General features: G+C 38.6%; 2 protein-coding genes across 5 annotated transcripts in view; both read right to left on the bottom strand.

Moving 5' to 3' along the window:
- LOC128266148 (uncharacterized) overlaps positions 1–13,990 on the bottom strand; it is a 30,729-nt gene extending 16,739 nt beyond the window's left edge. For 2 of the 4 annotated variants that reach the window (XM_053002451.1, XM_053002450.1), the window contains exons 1-3: positions 12,836–13,990; positions 5,613–6,669; positions 1,435–1,582 (exon numbers count right to left, since the gene is read on the bottom strand). In XM_053002451.1, coding sequence (XP_052858411.1) covers positions 1,435–1,582; positions 5,613–6,669; positions 12,836–13,093 — 1,463 coding nt within the window. In that variant the 5' untranslated portion in view covers positions 13,094–13,990. The remainder of the gene's footprint in view (positions 1–1,434; positions 1,583–5,612; positions 6,670–12,835) is intronic. The other 2 variants (XM_053002448.1, XM_053002449.1) reach the window with 1 other exon arrangement.
- A 5,350-nt stretch (positions 13,991–19,340) lies between these two features.
- The window catches only part of LOC128266150 (modifier of mdg4-like), a 32,720-nt gene continuing 32,306 nt past the window's right edge, over positions 19,341–19,754 (bottom strand). The window contains exon 5 of the mRNA XM_053002468.1: positions 19,341–19,642. Coding sequence (XP_052858428.1) covers positions 19,365–19,642 — 278 coding nt within the window. The 3' untranslated portion in view covers positions 19,341–19,364. The remainder of the gene's footprint in view (positions 19,643–19,754) is intronic.

The raw sequence follows: 19,754 nt of genomic DNA, 5'->3' as shown, positions 1-19,754 counted from the left end.
TTAGGGACTCAGAGCTAAAAGGGGGCCGGGTGATTTGGTCTTGGTACATGACTAGCTCTTGTCAAACATCCGAATTACGAGCATCGCGCTGCCTCGAAGAATGTGCTCTGCACACGGAGGAGATGGAGTGCGGAGGACATGGCGGCAGGGTGCTGCAAACAAACTCGACTCAAACCCGTTTCAAAGGCAAAAGTTGAGAGCAGCAGCTGGCAGACAGCGGCAACATCAACAACAACAGCAGCAGCAGCAGCGACAACGTTAGCGATAACGTGGACGACAGGTTTGACTGCATGTGTGAGTAAAGCGGTACACGGAGAAAAATTTCAACTTGCTGTATATATATTTTTTTTTATTAGGATATATTTTGATTTCAAGAAATTTCTTTGAAGTTCTTAAGCTATTTTTCGATTTTCTAAAGAAAAAAACATCCTTTAGAAGGAAATTCTCTCAGCTTTTTGTAAGGCACAAGCTAGTTATTCGATTTCTAACTATTTACTCTCGTTATTGTATCAACTTTACGCTTATTTATATTGCATTTTAGTTTTGAAGTTTTTGTATACATTTCATTTAAATTTGTACAGACTGGCAAATGTACTCGTATTAGTTTTGTCCTTGTAGGAAATTGAAATATGAAAATAAACAAAAAAATAAGCTTCTTCTTGTAAAAAAATTTTATTTTACTGTTTTTTTAAGTCCGTTTAAAACTGTTTTATTAACTCAGCAAATGCAAGCGTTAAGAGTCTAAATACGTAAGGTTAATTGCCTAAAATGGTAACTTTTTATAAAAGCATTTTCATTGTACTTGATATGAAAGAGAGAACTCTTAATGGTCTGATAAAAAAGGGATCATAAACAGTTAACATTTTTTTAAAAGCAATAAGAGGCATTAACTTTTTAGCTCATCTTTTAAAGGGTTTGTAATGCAATATATTTTTAGGTCTACTGAAGTTTTATATATATAGGTCCTACTTGCAAGCTGCTATTTTCTCTCCATGTCCTGTAGTTATACGATGTCGACGACGTCGTCGCTCACCCCTTTGCTGTTGTCTTTGGGCAGCACTCTACTCTCTCCGCCGTGCTGACTGGCTTCTTTTTAATGAGGTTAGTGCTGCATTTTCCTGCCCGTGCGGAGGGTCCTCAGCCTTACCTTAACACATTTTACCGAGCACACACACCTTCCTCAGTCAGAAATGAAAACTTATTCAATTATAGGCACTCTTCGACAAAGGAACCAACACAAAAAATATATGTATGTGGGGAAAAAGTAAACCAGAACATCTCATTTTCCTCGGCCTGTGCCAAAAACGTTCGAGTACTTCGCCAGCCAATGGATCGAGTATCGGTTTGAGATGTTAGCATATTGTTAGCGGGCGGAGCGGGACCCACGGCCCCAAAGAGTGGCCGGGAGGTCCCGGCCAGAGTGATGGTACTTACTCGTCGACAATCAGATATTTGTTACCATCGGAGGCCGCACACCTGCCGCGATAGCTGAACTGGGAGCCCTTGATGTGTATGGATTGCTGATAGCCGGATAGGAACCAGGAGCCCTCCCATCGTGCCGGAAACGTGCAATTTGCGGGCGCTGCAAGCCAAAATACACAGAAATAATTTATTAATAAACGACTTAACCATTAATGCATTAAGATATTATATTCCAATTGCCTCCCCGTGGACTGCAGATGGGTGATGTGACCTCAATTGCGTTCATTGTTCATTTAAGAGCCGCATAAAAGAGCAACCGCAATCTCTCCCAATGAAGTGCGTTTGCAGGCACATTTATTTAAGCACACAAAAGCAAAGGCATTTCTTTATTGATAAATTTAGATTTAGGTTGGCCACTTTCTTCGGCTGCTCTTCTAATTGTATTGTCAAGTTTTCGGTGCCAAGATTTGTGGCTTTTTAATTTGTAAATTGTTTCAATTATTATTATGATTGTATTTAAGTGCGTGCGCATAAGGGGCCGCAAATTTACGACCCGCCATCAGGAGTGGGGTATGCCAGTAGGGTAGGGATAAAGTATCCGTTTAGGGGAGGGCAGGCGCATAAATAAGTTGAACAAGCCAGGCAACCAAAAACTGCTCGTAATAATAATAATGTCACACACAGATACGCACATATACACGCGCAGCAAAACTACCGAAATGGCAATTGTGAATATTAAAAAAAAAAGAAACCAAACGAAACGAAACGAAACGAAACGGAACAGCACAGAGAAATGGGAAAGGCGAAGCCAAAGTATAGAGAAAGAAACGTAAACGGAAAGTTAGCTAACGGCATGCCACACTCGCACACACAGGCAATAAGTACTATATCCCATACAATGGGTATAGACCCGCACACAGCCACGTATAGCAAATGGTAAAACCACCCTCTGAGCCATACATATAGCTTAATGTTTGGGCACGATTGGCAGCGGCAGGGAGTTCGAAGTGGGCTGTGGGCTGTGGGGTGTGGGGTGTGGGGAGTTGGGACGTTGGGAGTTGCGATAAGGGTGGTGGGCAGGAACCGGAGCGGAGATGGCGATGCCAGTCCTGATGCCGACGGGCGGTGGGTGTGCGGTCTGGGAACTGAGAACTGGGTACTGAGTACTGGGTACTGGGAACTGGGAAGTTCGGAACTGGCAAGTCGCAGATGGAGTCGGAGATGGAGGACGGTCCGAGCTCGGGCTACGCATTTAAATACAGAAACTCGCAAGGAGAGACGAATGCGCGCACCCGAGCCAGAAACAGAAACACAACCAAAGGCAAAGAGTCGATGTGCAGAGGAAAAAATTCTAAATCACTTCTGTCAAGATTTTCTTTGTTATATTTTTTAATACTTTTAATAAAAAAAGTTTTAGTCTATATAATTCTTTGTTTCAAAACGATTATTTTTATGTTAGAAAAGGATTGCCTATTTTGTTTTTTCTTTAAACATGTGAGATGAATTTGAATAAGAGTTTTACGACTTTATAGGATTAGCGCTAGGACTAACATAGTATTACTTTCAATGAAATTAAATGTAAAGCATTTTTCTAAATGCCATTACTATTTTCAAAATTGAAAGCTTTACATTTTTCTAAATTTTCAAAGTCTTAATGATTCTTTCATGAGTCTTCAACGATTTTAAGCTGTGTATTAATTTACAAATAAGTAAATAAAAGTGTAAATAAATGTTTCTCTGTGTAGAAACAGCAGCAACAACAGTGACAGCGGCAACACGGTGCCACACTCACACCCAAACTCAAACTCAAACTCACACAGAGCCGTACTAACAGCGATACACATTTTATTTTATTATTTCTCTCCTTTCTTTTATTTTACTTGTTTCTTGTTGATTCCATTTTTTTCGCTTTTTGTTTTTACATTTGCGGCAAACAAAAGGTACTCATGCGCAGGATCAGCGCAGCGCTCTGAACTCTGAGCCCCAACTGAGCCGCAGCTCAGACCTCTGAACATATATAGCCGTAGCTGTAGCCGGAGCCGGAGCGTGTGTGTGTCGTCCAATGACTTGTGCTTTTTACGGGCCGCATTCGCTTGGCTGTCATAATGCGGCCCATACGCACAGCGGGCTGCCTGTTGTGTGAAAATTGTAGCATACTTTGCAGGGCAGCCACCGCCCCGAACGATCCGAGCGATTCGAAAGTCCGGACTCCGGACTGCGGAACCGGGAGCGAGCCCGGAACGGAGTCCTGAAACCACCCCCCGCCGACGAATAATTGTTTCGCCAATTTCGAGTACCGTGAATAATTTTCCAACATGATTCAATACTTTTGCCCGAGTGCCGCAGCGAGCATTGTTGCTGCCGCTGATGGCAACACAATCATCGCACGTTGCCCTTCGCCCTTAATTCGCTACCCCTGAAATGTGCTGTAGGACAAGCTTAAGTAAATACAAGCTGAAAGCAAATATTCGACGACGACTACGTCCACGAACACGACCACGAGCGACTGCCAGGCATTCAGGCAGACAGACAAGCGTACAAATGCGTATAGACAGTTGAAATGACGGGCGCGGAAGCGGGCACGGGCTTTCAGATATTTGTTTTCGGTGTGTTTTTCGTTTGGATTAGAGTGGCTCAGAAAGAAACACACATAACGGGGAAAAAACATGCAGATGGTGGGAGAAATGAAGAAGCTTAGGCAACAAAAAAGCAACATGAAGGGGGAACAAAATAAAATAAATATGCTCAAAGAGTTGCTCCTCACAATGGATCCCTATAAACTGACAGTAATCAGGTGCATTAATCAAAATAAATCTCGGGGAGCTTTGTCAGCTGTAAGGTATCTAAGGCGACTTTTCAGACATATATGTACATGTGCTAAACAAGAAATAGGAACTCGAAAGAATTCTTGTAATTGGGATAGCTTTAAAATACATACTTATGTATAATATGCTTAATGTAATAAATGAGCTACATAAATACATTTTTGCAAAATATCAGGCTTATCACAAAATTACAATACTTTACTGGACACAATTTCTGATCGTTCTAACATTGAATACAAATCAAATCTATTGTTATCAAATATCATTCGTGTGTTGTTCTGAGTAGTCATTATTTTTTCCAGTATTCAATTAAGATTGACAGCAAGAATATTTAACACGATATTAATTATGCACTACTCCGTCATTTGTGGTTCCTGTTATGACAAGCAATTTCCTATCGCGAGCAACGTACACTTATCTTATCTACGATGATCTATAATGACAACTTCAACGCGCTAACAACTCCTTAACCCAATTATGTTGCCCACACTTATGGGTGTGCGCAATTTGAAGAGCTCGTTCGTTAGGCGCTTGGGTAGGGGTAGGGCCAGGGGCAGGGGCAGGGGCAGGGGTATGTTTAAGGGAGCCCAGCACATTACTGGATCACCCCTATTGACTGGCTATACGCACCCCGAGCGAACAGACAAACACTTATTCTAGTACATAGCCGAACTCAAAGAGCATGACGCTTTTGCCTGCGAGACTCATTTGCGTTTTGGGCTTGGGTCTGGATTTTGGACTTTCCTTTCGCAGAGGGACAGCTGTGTTGGCAAAGGCGGCAGCGGAGGCGGAGATGGAGATGGAGGATTAGGGGCGGGGCGACCGAAATGCTTTTGTCTAACTTGAGTGAATTATGGTCAGCGGTCGGTCGGTCGGTGGTCGGCGGTTGCTGGCTGTTTGTTTCGGGCAATTTCCGTACAATTTGCCATTGCATGTTGCTGTTGCCGGAGCGGCTGTTGCTGCTTCTCCGCTTGTTGTTTTCATTGTTTCTGAGTTTTTTTTGTTGTTTTTTTTTTTTTTTGGGTAAATTCGCTCATGGAGAAACAGTTGAAACGCATTATACGAACGCAGAGCTGCGGTCACAAACTACTTATGGATTCAATTGAGCATGACCAGAAGAGGGGGTGGTCATGAATGTGGATGGGGTATTTGAGTGGGAGGGATGAGCCGCCAGCTGACGCTCCATTGCGAGTACAAATTATGCCACAAAAATTAAATGAAATTGGGGTTTGGGGAGGTCCTGGGTTTCGGGGTCCCGGGGTCCCGGGATCCCGGGGTCCCGAAGTTGCTGGGGCACTTTCTTGGCGCGCCAAGTGAAATTATAAATTCTTATCATAGCGCTACTTATCGGCGGGGGCTACTCACCATCTTGCCGACCGCCCCAGCCGCTGACGGACGTGGCCAAAAGAAGCATAAGCAGCGGTCCCAGCCAACTTTGTGTCGACGTCATGGCGCAGCTCCTGCTCCTTGCTGTTTTCGTTGTTGTCCCCGCTGGGAAGCTGGATTCGTGGGAGTGCGAGTGGGTGTGGGTGTGGGTATTGTTTCCGTTGCCCGGCAGCAGCTGCTGCCACAAGAACATCAGCCACGTAATGCCGGAAAGTTCCGCGGCCTCGCCCCGCCGATCCAGACTAATATCACCGTTATAGTTAAAGCACCTACATTCATCATACTCTTCATCATGCGGCAACGCTGCACCAGTTGTGCCCCTTGCCGTTGTTTTTGTCGTTGTTTGCGAATTGTGCGCGGTTGTCGTTGCTGCCACTCCCGCTCCTGATGCTCCTTTCATTGTTGCTGGGCTAGTGCTGATTGGATTTACCTGGGCAAGCGACGCCGCAGACGCATGACTTGGTCCTTCGCGCCGGATTCGCTCACGTCGCCAGCATCGCTTGCCGCATTCCAAGACGCCGCCTTCCACGTTCACCTGCACTTCCCCGCCAGCAACAGTGGGGATAACTAATTGCGACGTCTGCCGGAGATCGGGGCAACTATGCCCCGCTGCGGCCACGGGTAACTGAATACCCGGCAGCAGGAATTTACCATCCCAGGAAGAGGACATTGTTGCCGCTGCAGGTCCTGTTTTGGTTGTTGCTGCTGCTGCTGCTTCTGCTGTTGCTGTTGCTGGTGTCAACGTGGCCGCTGAAGCATGTTTATCATAATTTTTATGTTCCCAGTCGGGCGGACAACAGCAGCTGCCGTGGCAACTCCCGCTGCCACGGCTCAAAGTCTGGCTTCGACTCCGCCTCCTGGTGCCGACCGCAGGCACATGCTTACATGGACAGCAGAAAGGCGGTAAATAGATTAACGACGTTGTTCCTGCTCTCGTCTTGGATGTGGACGTGGAGCTGGTGGAGCTGGAGCTGGAGCTCGCCGTCCTCAGTGTCGCCTGCATTGGTTGCTGATGTGGCTGCTGATGCTGTGTGTCCTGTGGGGACAGAGACAAGAGTGGAATATTTTATTATTATAAAGCACAAACATGCTGGCTGAGCCAAGTAAATATGATATAAGGTGGCGGCGAATTTGAATTTAAAATAATGCTTCACCCCGGCACTGGCATATAAAAATAATCCCACAAGATTCATTGTTCGGCCTCCAACACGCACCAAAACAGTTGCTCGTATATACATATATAAAAATAAAACTTCCTCCTCGGCGCATTAAAAAGCAATAAAAATAAATATGGGCTCTGGGAAACCGACACTCCAATCGAAATAAAACTTCCAACGATGCGTAAATCAAAAATCACGCGCTATAAAAAAATTAGACACAAATTTATACGCATCGATTTATGTGTGTACCCAAAAACGTCTGCATCGCCCCGGTCGCACTGCCTTTGCCAGCATTTCCTGCGCTATAATCTTTTCATGCATTTAGCGCCTCTAGCTAGGGGAAAAACTCTACTAAAAAGAAAACCACTTGAGAGATTTTCTGATTCTTGGCATGTGCGTGTCGCGGAATTCACGATCACAGACCCACCAGCTCGGAAACTCTTAATTTCCATATCGCATGCATGCTTTTCAAAGAGCATATATGTATATATACATATTTTCCAATTAAGAGAAACTTTATTGGACACATTTATGGCTCGAAAATACTGTCGGAAATTATATATTGAATTGGGTATAAATTGTGTGGAAGTCCCATTCCTAACGGATCACATCTCTTTTGACAAATTACAATTGAAAAATGTGAACCCATATTTTCTTGGGTTTGATTACTTTCATATCAGGATTTTTCTAGTTAACCCTTTCATGCATACTGTCGCCTATAGGCAACATTATCTTTGTGTTTTTTTGTAATCCGGGCATGAAAAAAAATATTTTATTCCTTCAAAATTGTACCCACTTTAGTTTAGCTGACATCCGGTAACCTAATTATTTTGTTTATTACTTTGCAACTTTTTTTGTAACTTTTACCTTCTTACCTTTCAATAATAAGAGAGGACTGTAACATTCACTTCCTGGAATGGTTCGGAAAATGAAAAGCTTTCCCCCAGCTACCATCAAGATTCGACAGGCCATGTGTCATTTATAATGTCATGAAGGTTCTCCTTAGAAATTCAGCATGCTTGAAAGAATCTAAATCAAAATGGGAGGGCTTCCCCGGAGCGAACACCAAGCAAGCAGACCAGCTTGTGAGGCATAATGCAATTTTGATGTTGTGTAAGCGCTGCTCTTAGCCCATCATCTATGCTAATTAAGTTAATTAAAAAGTACCAGCAAAGTATTTGCACTTGGCCAACTTCACGTCATAATCAAAGTGGAGGCGGCGGCGCATCGAATGGAAAATGAAGCCCCAGTCATGTCAAATGCTCTTAAAAAGCCAGAGCTGCCCCTTCCCCCAGAGATGCTGGATATGAAGATGACGATGACGAAGACGAGGGAAATGGAGGTGGAGCGATGTTGCTGCCGCAGATGACTATGTCGCCATCCACACAGTGGAGTGTCTTTATTTAAAAATGAAGAGAACGGAGACCAAAAAAACGAGGCCAATTATAAGCTTCATCATTAATTTGAATAAAATTAATTCTCCCAAACATACACAGGGAATAAAAATGCCACAAAAGAAATATGCCACAAAAAGAGAAATAAAGAAGGTGGTCGGGGCGGAATGACAGCAGACGGTGGCAAATAAAACATTTAGGCGGAATTATAATTTTACTTTGCTTATTTATAATTTACGTTTAAAATGTGAAACACCTGACAGCTAAAGAGAATTTATGTTTGCATGTTTTCCATTAATTTATTTTTCCGAGGCGCACCCCTCCCAAGGAAACTGCCACGACCCACAACTCCAGCCTCGAACTGCACGAAAATGCACAGCAGGAGGGTGCTCCCGGGGGCAGCAGGCAGCCGGCAGCAGGCAGCAGGAGGAGCCAAAAGACGCTCACATTTCGCTATCACGTTTGGACTATAAAACAGGCCAGCCCAGGCCACACAGCCCCAGCCCTAGCCCCCGGAGCCGTGCTGATGATGTTGTTGATGACGTGGAGCGCCGCTGCATAGCACCGCCAAAAATGGCAAACGGGCAACCCAAGACACTGGTCTCAACCAGAAAGCAGAAGCACAACACTCCGAAAAACAATCGGGTAACATACATTTTAAAGGATACAATTTTTACTGATTAGCCTCCCAAAATTTCTTTCTTATGCTAAGTCCTCAGTTAGTGGCACCCAGCTAGGGATAAAGGAGCGAAAATAAACTTCTTTTAATTCGATAGAAGTGAAAAATATGTGTCTTATTTGGCGTGTGTGAATGTGTGAATGAAAATAGTGTTCCTAATAAACCTATTGTACTAAAAATATGTAGTTCATTAAAGAATTCTCCTGTAGTGTTATTCCTAATACAAGTGTTAATATAATTTGTCTAACTACGCTTGGATGTATTGAAAGGCGGATAAGAAATATGAAATGATTCAGTCGGACTTTTTCGAGTGTATCTCTGGCACAGACACAAAGACAGAAGGAGACGGAGACGTCTCGACGCAGTGCAAAAACTTGTCAAGTAAATATAAACGAAATGTGTGGCACGGCCGGGTCCGTTTGGTTCCGTTCCGCCTCTACTTGCTTTATTTTATTCCCATTTTATTATTATTTTCACCAGGCCAAAAGACGCAGACGCCACAGCAGCAGCACACATAAAAAATATTTTTATGCAACATTTTTATGATTTCCGTCTGGCTGCGACAGCGGCGTGAGCACAAAGAAACTTTGCCCAGTGACAGAGAGGCACACGGTCCGCCTCGATTCTGTTTCCAATGGCGAGTCCAAGCCATCTTCTTCACCTGGTTTCAATTAAAAGGCACTTTTCTTTTATGTGAAGGCTTATTTCTCATTACGTTTGCCATGTTCTTTGTTTTTATTTTCATTTCAATCCGGTTCTAGGATGCCGAATTCGAATCGGAATTGAAATTGGAAATTCCGACCGGGGTTGCACTGTGGACCAACGACCCCTTTTGTTGGCTAAAATTCCCAGCTCGCTCAATTTGAAAGATTTCAATGTAAAAAAAATTACCAATAGTTATATGGTTCAATATTATGCACAAAAATCCTACTACACCCTGAAACTGCCAAACGAACGATTATAAATGTTCGCATGTGGTTGTTCATGCAATATTAAAAATGTCCTCAATATCGGATAACTGTATATTGTAGTTTCTATAGGAACAACTGGGCTTTAAATTAGCTTTCACTTTGATTTCAAGCTGTAGTTTTTTTTTTCTGTAGTTACCAAAGTGTGCCCTTGAATTTATTCCTATAAATTCTACTTGGAGTTCCTTAAAACTTTACATTATTGCATTTTAAAACTGCGAATTCAAGAGATGTTGTCTTGACCAAGGCGTCCCTTATCAGACTTTCTGGAATTTGATTGTAGATTGGTGTTCTGTGAGTGCAACCGATTTAAAATTTTTTTATGACGAATTTAACAAAAAAAGTTTTTGTCAAAGAAAGTGTATGTTGGCCCATTGTAGGTTGGACTGCTGGTGTTGACGGCCGCTCACTGTTTTCTGGAAGGGCGAATGCGAAAGCGAATGGAATGGATGCGTTTGCTCCCTTGTCTCACTTCATCAATCATTAATTTCGTTTATTTTTAGTGAAAATAATCACTTTGGGCAACATATGTGACCGAGCGGTGTTTCGCATGTGCTTGCTGAATGGTATGGGCTGGGATGGGGTGGATTTCGTCTGGGGGTTGGGTGAAAGCCTGGCGAAGAGTCTGGAAGATGCGCATGGTCCAAAAAACACCTCCATGCAATTATCAAATGGACTCTGTACCCTTCGAGGCTGCGTGATGGTCTCCCTTCTTTGGTTAAGTTAATGTGTGTGAAATGACTTTATTGGTTTTTCAGGTGGTCCGGCCCAAGTAAATGATGGCCTTGGCTCATGCAACGGTCTATTATGGACACATGTGTCCCGTGCGCTAAGGGTGGGCGGTTGAGGGAGTTAAGTGCGACTTAGATGGGATAATAACGCAGACATTAGAACAGTTTCTAACCCCTCTTAAGCTTTTACAAAGTGGGCTGAACAATTAGGCGCAGTACAATTTGGTGAAATTGATCGATATCGTCGGAGTCTTAAATAACTACCCTATGGGGAAATTAAGTACATAGCTTGTCTCACGGTTTAAAATTAAAGACTTTAAAATATCTGGCACTGACTACTTTAGTTTACCTTTGTAGTCAGATAAATGAATATGATTAGAAGAGCACTAAAACATTTTTCCGATATGTAGATGTCAAGAACGTTAATCGTACGAGGCTTGACTATCTGGGTCAAAAAGCGGTGTTTTAAAATTCTAAGCAAACTTGTTTTACAAAACTAACTTTTAACCAGTGTGATTTTATTACGTATGAGATCAAATCTTATTGTCAAACCACTCAGATGCCAACTTCGCTTATAGGTGTTTAATAAACACGTACGAGTCAATAGACTTTGTAAAAAGGCCCTCTAATTAAAAAGTCAAACTACGATTACCGGTATTCTAAGAACATGATATTTAAAGGAATTCACATATTTCTTTATTTTGAACAAAAAAGGATTGGGTGAAACATTTTGTTAGCTTGTGGAATTGTGTCTTAACGATTATAATTCAAAAATGCTAAAGTCCACCCCAAGTTATTTGGAGCAGGGGCAGAGTGTTCACATAAGTTAGTAGCAAGTTTGAGTATATTTATGACACTTTTATCTTTTTTATACCCTTGTTTATGTGACACATCTGCCTCGCCGCTTACCCGGCAGCTACCTTTCACAACTTATCGTGAGTTTGTCAACGTTTTGCACAACGCTTCCTGTGAAATACGTAAATCCTTATTCATTCCAATGACTAAGAGGCATTTCTTATCTCGCCCCAGAGCAACGAACTAAGCAATAAATATAAATAGAGAATTTTCACATCGGGCAAACACACAAACTACACATCGTACTCAAACCCACACGCACCTCGAGGTGAATTAATCAACAACTCCGGAGTTGCGTCCCGGAGTAATTCCCCTAATGCAATACATTTCCGCCGTGCTGCGGGCTGCTATCTGGAAAAGCCATCCATATACATCGGTACCAACATGATTTTTATCTATGTGTCGATAGCATAAATATGACGGCTGGTCAGGAAAAAAGGGAACGGGGTGAGTGCAATTGCAGTGCGCACCTCATTGAACTTTTCAGACAAACACAATTTGTCCGATAAGGAAAAAAAGCGTCTACACGACACCCGTAAAAGGGGCGGCGAGCTGGGGGCGGGGCGGACTAACGGCGCGCGCACTAATGGCCACCATTAATAATTGAAAAACTGAAACAGTCGAGCATGTGAGCAACTGAAGGATGATGGCGCTACGTGGGGGGTGAGGTGAAAGGTTGGTTCGCCAGTTTTAGGGGTTGGGGTGACAAAAATCTATAACCAAAAAAGTTATGAATAAGCGAGCGAATGGAGAGCAACGACGGCGAGTCGATGTACAGAGAAAGAAACACTACCATTTTGGTTTAAATAAGTTAATTTAATATATTTATTCAAATTTGGTTAAAATTCGATTCCTGCTTTTCTGGAAACCTCGTATATTGATTTAAAATAATATTATACAACAAAATAAGGCGAAATGTTAAAAAAATTTTTGATAGTTAAGAACTTGTGGGAAATTTTAACAATTTGCAACATAAAATATAGTTTTAAAAAGCTTACTAAATTCATATTAGCTATACTTATCTGTTTTTTAAGAAAACTTTACTTATTTTTTCTGTTTGAAGTAATTTAAAATTTAAAATTTTAAAAATAGTAGTGAATTCCTAAAAAAAATCTTTACTTTGAGTAAGGAAAGTAGACTTTATTTCAAACGAATCTTAATGAATATTGCAAATTAATCGATGTCGGTCGGTCCAACTAACATCTCTGCGTAAATATTCTATTCCCTTTTAAATTGTCAAAAAGTTTCAAAAAGGTGAGAAAAAAAAAAATTGACCAAGGTTTTTAACATTTTTAACAAAAATATCTAATTTATTTCAAAGCAAACTAACTTTTTTCTTTAGTGTTCAGGTCCAGTTTGAAAAACCCAATTGCCAATAGATCTAAGAAATAACCAAATTTTGTCTGTGTACAAACCTGTTCTCTGTCTTTGTTGTTGTTGTCGGGGCTGCTGCAGATGTAGTTGTTGTTGTTGTAGTTGCAGTTGTAGTTCATGGCTAGCTGATGAAGCTGCTGCGCTGCAGCGACGCTGACGTCGACGACGATGTCGCGGCGACAATGTTGGAGCTGCTGCTTCTTCTTTTTCTTGTGCTGAAGCTCTTCTTCTTGCCGCTTTCCTGGTTTTACCCGTTCTTCTTGTTGTCTTAGGTGAAAAAGCAACGGAGGAAATCGCATGTAAAACGCAGTCAACCAGCATTGGAAAATGCAAGAACCTTTATGCCGATTTCGGTATGTTTCTTTTCTCCTATTTTTTGGGAGTTTCTGCAAGTGACTGGCTGATTTTCGTTGAATTTTCCGCTGCAGGGCAGCAGAAAGCGCACGAAGCGAACCGAAACTGAGACTGAAACTGCGATGGTCGTGCAAAATCGGGTATCTCAGACGGGGGGTGTTAAAATATTGGAGCAAGGTGTTTCCAAACACACAGCTGCGGCGAATCCGGCCAATTCGCCGGAGTTCTCTGCGCAAAAGCAAGGCGACAAAGAGAGGAGAGCGGCGCTACATTTGCATGTTTTTTGTTGTTGCTGCTGGCTGCTCCACCACCATTTGCACAGTTATTTTGCGTCCGTACTGGTGTTTGGGATCCCTCTCCCACTCTCTTTTTAAGTCTCCCCCTCTCTCCCTCTCAATCTCTGTGTCAATCGAATTAAAACGAATGCTCTTCGGCGAATAATTGGGGTCTAGATACTTTTCAGGCAGACAAAGTTGTATTTTTTGCACTTCTTATTGATATTAATTAAAGCGTATCAGGCAAATCACACACACGAAGCACACACACAGCGGGTATTAAGCTGTACACCAACACAGTTTTTCTTATGGCAGTTATATCCCTTTGATTTTTCTCTCGAATCGCTAGACAATTGGCATTTGGAACCGATTTTCACTTGGCTCTTTGTTTTATTGAATTTTCACAGAGACGCTCTCGCATGCAGAGAGACTTCTACTTCTGCTTCTGCTGCAATACACACCACCTTCGAGCCAGGGGAAATTGTATCTATGGGCTGTCTACCTACGCGGCACGCGCGACACGTCCGCTCCGTTCGATTTTGCGAGAGAGAATGTATCTTTTTCGGTACGGGACCAACGTTTCGTACCTCACAGATGCAGTGTGGCCACAGCGCAGAATACAACATATCGTATAAAACGGGGAACTGGTTCCATCTGCACGATCTTATTATTATGGCGGTAAGTTTAAAATAAAATGTCAAACCTATCACCAGTAATTTAGGAAATTAGCTTGAAATTTTTTTTTACTGTTGCTCTTTCGAAACATAAAACATAAAACATATATATACGTATATACTACTTTCAGGATCGGTAACGCGACATTCGTACGACCTTAAACGAACAAAAAATTACAAGAACTGTTATTTAACAAGTTTTTTTATATATAAATAACGCATTTTTATAAGCACTATTCTAATTATATAAAAAAAAAACTAGCTTTGAGGACTTGTCGATTTGGAGTTATTAATAAAAAAAAACTCTCCACCGAGAACGCGAAAAAAATGGAAGTAATTTTGACTTTTTCTTCAAAAATGTGAAAGTCGCCAAAATGTGGCGAATAATTTGGAAACCATAACCGCTTGACCATAGTAAAGTAATAATGTTTTCAATTTTAAGACTTTGTTTTCAAAAATTTATTCAAAGACAAACATTTTTTCATCTAACTAAAAAAAAAAAAAAAATATATTTATTATTATTTTATAAATGTACGAATATTAATATTTTTTGGAACGCATGTTTAAGATTAGAAAAATAGATAATAGGATTACCGGGCCTTATTGTCATCCTCTTTACAGCTTTTTCAACGTACTTCTAACTAGGTTTGGACTTACATTTTTAGCTGTACTAAAAGAACGTGACATAAAAAAAAAAAATTAAAATTTGTATTCTTAGTCAATTTATGCTTTATCTTTTTATTTTGTTATTGTATTGAAGACCCTAAATGAAGATTGTAATCATAAAACGAATATACAACAATTACAGAAAAAACAAATCCAGCCAAAAATCCTTATTTTCGACATTGTGTTTAAATATTTCACAAAAAAAACCAAAATATGCTGTAAACTAATTAATTTTTTTAAACATTAATATTTTGTATCTATATTAAAGAAAAAAAAACATTAGCTTATTAACATTTATTTTCGTCGTTGTAATTTTTTTCTGGAAGTGCCCATAACTGGTTATTATTTTAAAATTAATTGATTTTGCGAATACTTTTAAAATAAGGTAAAGGTAAATATTTTTAATTATCTTAAGAATATGATATGTTAGATCATTAGGAACTAAAAAGGTTGCATTTATTTTTGTTTTCAAATTTGCTTGATATCACTAAATTAATTTTTATTGTTTTTTTCGCAAAAATAATTTCACTGCAACTTGAAGATACTTTTATTGCACCCCATATGCCAGATATAGTATATTTAATTTTACATATTTCTACATCCAACTTAATTGCCAAAGCGTATAAAAATCAATATAATAATTTAATTGAAACTTCGTGAAGAATCTATTTAAAAATATGTTTATTAAAATTGTTTCTTTTAGCTTTTTTGTATTTTTTACCCTACCTAGAAAATTGAAAACTTTGTATCTTTTAAAACTAAAAAACTAATACCTTTCCCAACACTGTGTACTACCAAGAAAATTTAGTCACTACATTCAATTTTTGTTAATTTCTTCAATTTTACAAAAAATTGTTTTTGTCTAGGAGTCAGTGTAAAGATTAAACCGATTCACGTCCTTTCCCTGGTTTAACAGATCTATGGCCTTGGAGAGGTCCGTGGAGAGGTCCTTTTCGGCTTTTAAGTTGGTCCCAACGAATATGAGAAGTAATCTTTCCACTGACTCTTTGCAAAAATTTCTTTTTTAAAATTAAACAAATATGGAGAGTTTTAAACATTAATTTGTATGCAGTTTTTGCTTATTGTACAAAACTAAATAATCCTAAGATGTTGTCTCTAGTCCACTAAGTCTATTTCCATTTCCCTTTTTCGATAATCGGTAATGTTTTCAAAAAAAATTCAATTCGAGTTATATTTGTAATAAAAAAAAAATTAAACGGTATTTGTCTAGCTGAAAATAAAGCTCATAGAATAATCATTATTTGTAGATCTAAAAATAAAACTCAACAAATAATCGTTATATTTTTAGAACTATATAAAACTTGAAAAAAACCTTTTACTTTTGAGTAAAAAGTAAAACTCGAAAAATAATAGTAAAAAAGTAATTTTTTTATTAAACCTTATAAACTGATTTATTGTAATTTACAAATTCAAATGAAGCGAACTAAAAACTAAAATAATTAAACAAAGCACAAAGAAAAGAAAAAAATTAAACAGAGCTAAGCAGATGTTGTTATAAAATTATAAGAAAGAACGCTATAGTCGATTTCCCCGACTTTTAGAACTGTTGGCATGGGGTGGGGATGCTGCAAGCTCTTTGCTTCTAATTTTGGCAATTCATTGTTTTATCGGGGAATAATTATTTTGAAGTTTGTTAGCTAAGTAACGGGTATCTTATAGTCGGGGAACTCGACATCACTTAAGTTCATTTGAGTTTATTCTCTCTCTAAACACATTTTGTAAGTAACAATATACATGTGCACTAAGTGGAGTTATGTTGGTAAACAAACTTTCCAAGAATAAGTTACCGTTTAATTCAAATTAACTTTCTCGCTCTAATTTTTGGGGGTATTGTAAAAATGATGTTATGGACATAATATATATTATTCAAATGTTTTTAAGCCAGTCAAACGAATGCATGCAATAGCTGATTAATATTTCGCTCTTAAGGAATTTTTGAGACACATTTCAAGTGGCTCGAAAGCTGAATCAGCTTTTTTGTCATCCCGCACTTCTCGTTCTTTGGTTGGAAACCGATTTATATAAACAAGACCCCACGAAGTTTACACAAGGAATTAGCAGGGCCGTCATTGTGTGCGGTATCAATTTACGAACTGGCAACAGTAACAACAATGTGTTGTCGATATTAACGTTCGTTGACATACTGAGAACCAAGAAAAGTATCAGTTTTTAAAAAAACTTCATAAGTGCACTTGGAAATTGAATATTCTATTGATAATAGTTTCCAAAAGCATTGTATAATCAAATAATATTAAAATTAAAGTTTATTAGGTGGATATTTTTTCTCCACATTTACAATTTTTTGTCAATTTTTTTAAATTTAAGTTGATACATGTTACCATCTCAAAAATTAAATATTTAAAAAATTTACATTTTCTTTAAAGAGGCAGGAATGGTTTAAAAACTTAAAAAACAAATTTTTGTTTATAATTTTATATATAAAAGCACATCTCAGGAATACCCTGTGAAAATTTCTTGCCGATTGGAAAAAGAAAATAAAAAGGAATAATAAAATCACCTTACTTTTTGCCCACAGTAGTAAAAGAAGAGGTCATTAAATATTTTTTTTATTTTACGTATAAGCTTAATCGATTTAAAAAGTACAAATTTAAATAAATATTTATAAAAGTTAAAACAATTTTATTATTTTTATATTTATTTATTATTTAATTTTTTTTTTTTGCAAATTGTTAAGAATTGTTAGAGCCCATTAGAGCCCAATGTTTTCGAAAGTTATTTAGCAACGAAAACGGCTTCTTTTCTCAGTTTGGAGAAGTTAATGCTGCTTAGGCGAGAAATTCCTCCTAAAAGTATCCACTACCAATTTGGTGAGGAAAATGCTATAAAAAAATGAATATCATTAAATAACTGTAAAATATTAAATATTGTTTTAAATTTAAAATTAAAACTAATCTTTGTTTATGCAAACTAATCTGTTATCAGATACTAAGCAAAAAAATGAGCAAGATGTAAGCAAATATCTTTAAAACAACGATGTTATTGAAATTTTAATGTTCTATAGGGCCAGATAACTTTCTCGTTAATTACAAATCCTTACAAATGGTATTTTAATTTCAGTCAAAAGGAAACATTCCCGACCCTAACAGCACCATTAGGAGAGTCGATCTAGCCATGTCCGATTGTTTGCCCACTCGTTTGTATGCAAACTAGCCCATCAGTTTTAGAACTATTAAAAGAAGTTAAAACGAGCCGGATCGGAGGACTAAATGGAAAATGGGAAAAATCAAGAAAATATATGAAAAAAATTATAATTTTGCTGCTTTTCAATTGATTTGAATATACTTTGATAAACAGTTATGGTTTATTGTTTCAGAATTACGGTTCTAATTGTATTGAAATCAGACCACGATATCAAATAGCTGCTTGTAAAACATAAAAGCATAAAAATCAAAATATTGTTGTTTTAAAAAATTTGTAATTTTTAGAACTGTTGCAAAGGCATATAAACTTGGCCTGGCCGAAGTTTTCTTCCTTTCTTGTAAGTTAAGCTTTAAAGTCTTGCCAAACGTAGTTTGTTAAAACAAAGTTAGTACTGAAGTATAGGTAAAAGATTTTTTTGTAAGAACCATAGTCACAATATTGGGGTACTTTGACTATATTTCAAACCAAAACTTCTGATATCCAACAAACCCACCTCATAACGAGGTAAAAGTGTATTTATTTAGTAGAAAGCTTATTCGTTTTCATCACAAAATTTGATATCAGATAATTTATAAGAGGTTAATTCGTTAAGAGGTGTTTTGTTTGATTTTTAATAGAATAGAAACTTAATTTGTTTACGACCGTTCCTCCTTCCGCCCCCCTTTAGTATTTTGTATTAACTTGTAGTACTACAGCACTTCATTGTCTCATTGTTTGTTTACTAGCATACATAATTCAAAATGAATGAAATATAGAATTATTTTAAGTGAAAAAGAACATTGCCTTGGCTGAGAATTGAACCTGGGACCTTACTCAGATGTAAACCGTAAAAACCTCTTCTAACTTGTCAATGACCAAAAGCGGCACAGCTATAATTTTTGAAAACGCGAATTCGAGTTCCATGCAAAATATTTTCGGTGATTTTAAAAAACAATCCAATGTAAGAAAAAAAAACAGTGTTGTTAGTTTTGAGTGCAGTTCTCCAGGTTGTGCCACCTAAAACCCGATTTTTTTAAGGTGGAATCTTTGTTTTGAAAGTGGTTAGCTGAATAACGGGTATCTAATAGTCAAGGGATTCGTCTAAAGCGTTCATTCTTGTTGTGAGTTTGACCCAATTGTTTCTATGGCAGCTATAGCAAATAGAGGTTAGATCAGCCTTGTTGAAGGAATACATTAAAACACGATTTGCAAAGTTTTATGTGGAAAATGTCTTAAAAATCAGAAAAATTTATATCGACTCGCTATATACTTTCTGGGTCAAAAGTTTTACCATGAAAAACATATGACCAAAATTTAATAGCCCTCTGCAAGGGTACATACTTGCTAACTTATGAAAAAGATTTAAGAATAACTTTATATAACTTAGGAAGTTAAATCAATTTGTTTGAAAAATGAAATGGCGTAGGAGCTCAGATTCTTTATTGTTTAAGACTCGAAGTTGGCGTCTTCTCCTTAATGTCTGCTTTGGGCTGATTAAGTGAGTCGTGGTTGTGCTGCTGGTTTTTGATGACCAGTTCTCCGGTCACTGAGCAGGTGATGATTCGGGCAGCACACCGCATATATCGATTTCGAGCACAAAGCCAATACGTTTTGGATCCTCTCGAATTATTGCGGTAATACTCGAAGCCGCCCATCAGGAGTTTTGGTTTTCCCTTGGTGCCCTTAACAATCATAATTCCTCTCTTGCGAATAATATCTGCAAAAAAATAGAAAAGGGTTTTGATTAATAAGTGATAGTTTTTAAGAAGTTAAGTTAGTTACTTATCTATGATTTTGTACTCATTTTATTTTATTGTTTATTGTCTTGA

The sequence above is a fragment of the Drosophila gunungcola genome, chromosome 3R (genome assembly GCF_025200985.1).
Source record: "Drosophila gunungcola strain Sukarami chromosome 3R, Dgunungcola_SK_2, whole genome shotgun sequence".
Taxonomy (NCBI): Eukaryota; Metazoa; Arthropoda; class Insecta; order Diptera; family Drosophilidae; genus Drosophila; species Drosophila gunungcola.
The sequence above is the reverse complement of the archived record's forward strand: the minus strand, read 5'-3'. Positions and strand labels throughout refer to the sequence as shown.